The sequence below is a fragment of the Pezoporus wallicus genome, unplaced genomic scaffold, assembly GCF_028554395.1.
Source record: "Pezoporus wallicus isolate ANWC-B61680 ecotype Strahan unplaced genomic scaffold, APGP_CSIRO_Pwel_v1 contig_8693, whole genome shotgun sequence".
NCBI lineage: Eukaryota > Metazoa > Chordata > Aves > Psittaciformes > Psittacidae > Pezoporus > Pezoporus wallicus.
This window is the reverse complement of record NW_026641814.1, coordinates 186681-191685: the sequence shown is the minus strand read 5'-3', so window position 1 is coordinate 191685 and position 5005 is coordinate 186681. Positions and strand designations below refer to the sequence as shown.

The following is a 5005-nucleotide window of genomic DNA, read 5'->3' as shown; positions in this document are numbered from 1 at the left end:
TGATGAAGTGGAGAAACACATTTATGAAAAATGGAAAGATAGATGCTTCAAAAGTTCAACCAGATCCATACACCACTGAATTAGAACTGTACTAATAGCAGCACCAACAGGTGTACAGACAAATGCTCTTTGCCACCAAAAAGAAAGTTTTCAAGAGGAAACTCTTAGAGTGTCACACGAAAGTACAAGTTTTATTAAGGATCCCTGGTAGCATGAGGGTTTGTAGTTACAATTAAAGAGTTACTATGACATAAAAAAATTAATTACATAATAGCTGATTGTTATCTACAATTTCTAGCAGATAGCACAGCTTACTGCTACACAGAATTTTTAGCAACTATGGCTTTAAGTTAAGCAGAATGTCTAATAATCGGCACAGCTTTCTTACAATCTGGAGTTACCAAGGCCCTCTGCAAACAAGGTCAAATTCTTAATAACAAGTGTGTGATACAATAATAATAATCTAGATTGAGAATTTACCTAAAAGAACCTGCCTGTCCTGTAGCGCTGGGGCTACAGAGATACCAGGCATCTCTCCTTGGTTTTATTTTTTTCTAAAAAAATCTGTAACTTAGTTCAGTCTCTATTTGCCACTGCCAATAAATGAATACAGAGCTCTTCCAAAGTTACTTCTGGAGAAATAATGAAATGTATAAAGGTGATTTCCTTAGAAGAAAAGACATTGCCTATACTTCCCTTCATTAGTTGATTATCACAAGTGGTTTTCAGAAATCCCTTTAGAGTACAAACTACTGGTTTGGTTTTTTTCCCCCACCCAATCTATATTAAATGGAACTGGAATCATGTAACAGATTAAATCCAAATTAAAATATTTGTTACACAAATAGCATTTTGAAGCGATAATACTTGACTTTAGTGGAGTTATTCTGGATTTGCTTTTGATCTCATTATGCTCTTATGAGATCAAAACCAGCTAAGCTGATTTGGGGGTGGTGGTGATGCAACCCTTTTGCCATGGTGAAAGATACTTTTCAACTTAGTATCATACTCTGCATTTGCCAGCTTTGTAAAATTCTACCTCAGCACTTAGGGAAATGATCTGTAATACAATCTTAAATTTAAGAGCACTACACATAACTTCTTCTGTGAATCTTTTTTATGGAAAATACCCATCCAGTTTCACTTCTGTGACTCTTGACCATTTCCATGTGTGCTGCTGATCTAGTTCCTCCTTTAACTTTTTAGAAATGAACTTCAGAAGATGTTTTGACATCAGGATAACAAAATATTTTCATTTTCTCTGGCCAGACACTGAAGAACTTAGGATTCACACAGGACTTACCAAGTTACTTAGGAGATAAAGCCATAGCCCATTGCTGGTGCAGGAGGAGGACGACATAATAATGTGTTTTTTCTCAGACGTAGAGCATTTCCTCCTATAACCCTATATCCAGATTATTCTGATGGTTATTGTTTGGCTAAATGACTGCAGTTTCCCAGAGCATTAGAGATACAACTCCCACCCGCTTTATTGTACCAGCAGTGTCTCAGTATAAGAAAATGTTGATTTCCTTTATGCCAGCATATTTCTAAAGCATGTTCAACTGTTTCCTGCTGAATTATAGAAGATTACATGGAGGCAGTAAGCACAGTTTTTCATGCGTTGGGATAGAATTTCATGTCAAACATAATGCACATTCGTGATTTATCTGCCACCCCTCTTTTCTGACTTTTATGAAGTGTTATTCATTCATATAAATGAGTAGAATAGCATAAAGAGGGTTGCTTTCTCCTCATAGGTGTTGCTTAGATCAGAAGTTGAACAAAGTAGCAAGCTTCTTTTGAAAGACCACTGGCATGGTGTAAAATATGCTGAAGTATGTTTTACTATAACTAAAAACAAAGTCAGATGCTGCACTGTATCTTTATTTTCACTTTGTATGCAGAAGTGCACAGTTTTCCTGGGCAACAGGAACTGCCATATGCAGTCAGATGTTTGCAAGTGTGAACATGAAGATGTGAGCTCATGTGCTTTGTTAGTCTTCAGAAGACCAGTTAGAGAACTTTCAAGTTCAAGTTACAGAGTAAATGCAGGGCACAAAGTACCAAAGATATTAGCAACCAAGAAGAACTGAAGAATTTCCAGCATGAATCAAGCTGAGGAAAGCAGTATGCGCTCAATATAGAATATTGTGAGGTCAGTAGTCTGCATAGTACTGAGCTTGTCATTTATTATTGGGACCCCTGGAAATTGTATTGTCATCTGGACTGTTTGTACCAAAATGAAGTAAGAATCTCCTTCAGTCCTTCTGATCTTGAACCTGGCCATTGCAGATGTCGTTGTACTGATTACTTTACCAATTTGGATTTACTCCTTTGCTGACTCATGGGTTTTTGGAGTCATCCTCTGCAAAACACTGGTTTTCATTACTTACTGCAGCGTGTATGCTAGTATATTTTTAATTACAGCACTGAGCTTGAAGCGGTTAATGGTTAATTAACAAAACAAAAGATTGTTTTAATCATGTTCCTCATTTGGTTCCTATTACTTTTGGCATTTCTGTCATTCCATTTCAGGAGACAGAAGAAATGAACTGTCAACTACTATACACATGTCGCAACTACTCTTCTAATGGACAGAAAGTGTCGTATCTTTTGCTGGAGACTCTTGCAGGTTTTGTAATCCCTTTTTTAATTATTTGCACTTGTTACATGTGTGTTGCAAGAAGAATAAGCAGAATGACTTACCAATCTAAGTGGCGATCAGAGCGACTCATTGCCAGCATTGTGGTGGCATTAACCCTCTACTTTATGCTTTTGCTGCACGAAGATTTCAGAATCACCTGAGGTTTGTCAAGATAGCAAAGTTGTTTGAACAGGTGAGTCAGACTGTAACAGAGGAAGACAAGAGAAAAAGTGTGGTTTTAACCAGGCAAGAAGATGCTTTAGTAAGCACAGAGAATCTCTAACAAGGAACATAGAACCCTGGTGAATAATGTGATTCTTTGTCCTTCCCTCAGCAGTCCTTTCTTATACTCTCAGTTTCCTTTACTAAGCAGTCCAGGCAAAGCTAGAGATAGGTAAAAAATATTGGGGTTTATTTTGTGTGTTACAAAAGAATTGGCATTGACGGCCTAGTTCAGTTCTTAAGTTAATATCTGCATCCTGATATTAGCACTGGTGCTGAGAATCTCAGCAAGGTGGCTAGAAGCTCAGAGTGTAAGGAATACAGCATTTTTACTTTCCATTAAAATTATCTGTGATTTCTAGAAATCCTGTGTGCAGGAAACAGAAAAGGACTGTGTGTGGAAAACAGAAGCTTTGACAGTTTAAAACTAAGTTTTCTTTCTGAAAAAAAAACCCTGTAAGATCATCAGAAATGCTTATATAATGTGAAGTTTTTAGAGACCATACTTAAATTCCTGTTACGGTTGAGAATGGTTTTAGAGTATATTAATGGCACACAAAACTTTTGGGCAGATGGAAAATAAAGTTATTTTTATGCGTTGCTTAATTTAGGTTTGAAAGTAGTGATGATTATTTACACAGTCAAGCTCATTTACTGAATTATGTTGTCTTAATAGGTTTTAACAGGTATATTGTGAATTGTGATGTGACTTTTCAGAAAAAAAAAACCAACCCAAAACAAAACAGGTACAAGTATTCTGTGTTGTATGGCAAACAGATTTACAGACTTCATGATATTATTTTTTTGGGGTCACAAAATTATGGCAGCAGCACAAAGCGTCAAATATCATATGAACTTCACCTTGCCAATAAAAGCATTATTTTTTCTTCTCTTGTGAAATAGAGTGAATAAAAAACCAATAAATTTAGCACTGGCGAGGACCTTGTTTTAGTTTTGTGAATGTGTGCAAACTCACCGTGGAAACACATGTCATGAAGTGGTGGCTTTTGATGATTTTTTTTTTTATTTCAGTTGTGCCTAGGATTCTTTATGCTTAGTCTTGCTTATTTTTAAGGCAGTAACTTATAGTTAGGTAAAGATAACTAGTGATTACTAAGAAACATTGTAATTTCCTGTACATTGTTCTGGACAGCTGCTAAGTACCTGTTACTAGTCTTTACAAAGAAATTCCAAATACTAACTAGAACTTAATTTTCAAAATCTGATTATATAGCAGCCAAGGATATTTAAACTGTATTAATTTAACTCATAAATAAACATGGGGAAGTAAAATCCTTACCTGTTAATGGAAGAATATTTCTCTAAGCTTTGCATACATATTTTTTGTTCTTGCTTGTTATGAAAAAGTAATTTTTTTCTTCTGAATAGGAGGGAAGTCCACACCACAGAGGACTTCCCATCAACAGGATTCCTTCACTGAAATTCAAGTAAACAAAACTTTGGCAAGACTTTATTTGCAGCAGAGAGTTAGCAAATGAAATCCTGTAAGACTTTACCCCCTCCACCTACTGTTCTTTTTCCACCCCACTAATGACTATAATTGCTATTAGTATATCCAATATATATTACTATATCCAGTGTGGTATTATCTCACAACTAAAGCAGCAACTTCGGTTACCCACTGCACTAAAAAGTGAAGCTGAGTTTCTCAATATGTTCTTGCGATAGGAGTCACTCACTGTTCAACAACAGCAGAGAACAGATGAGGAGATAATAAGCACATGAGCACTGCAACTGAAATGGAGTTCTAGGCCACAAGGAGCCAAGGATTTCACAATTTACAGGTTGATAAAAGACTATGATAAACTTTGGTACAAGCTACCTGACCAGAATTTCCCTTTTTATCAGTATGTGCCTATGCCTAGCTATAAGCAGTCTTCTTATTAAAAATTATGTTAACCTCCTAAGCATCTCCCTGTGTGTATCATCCAACTCACGAATGAACCAATGGGTTTTGTTGTGCCATTTGCTATTCAACAAGCTTTTGGGAGCATTGAATGCATATTAAGTGCCATATGGCCATATGCAGTCCATCAAAAGAGCTAGAACCATCTTCTTATGTTCGTATTAATGGCCTTAGACAGCTGCGTCCAGTAGTCAGCCATCTTTAAGAGC

General features: G+C 36.3%; 1 protein-coding gene across 1 annotated transcript; it reads left to right on the top strand.

Moving 5' to 3' along the window:
- Nucleotides 1-2046: 2046 nt before the first annotated feature.
- On the top strand, nt 2047-3364 carry LOC130607907 (leukotriene B4 receptor 1-like). The gene is given in 4 exon segments (XM_057425422.1): nt 2047-2454; nt 2457-2501; nt 2504-2752; nt 2755-3364. Coding segments are annotated over 4 exon segments (816 nt in total). The 5' UTR covers nt 2047-2108; the 3' UTR covers nt 2931-3364.
- The last annotated feature ends 1641 nt before the right edge of the window (nt 3365-5005 follow it).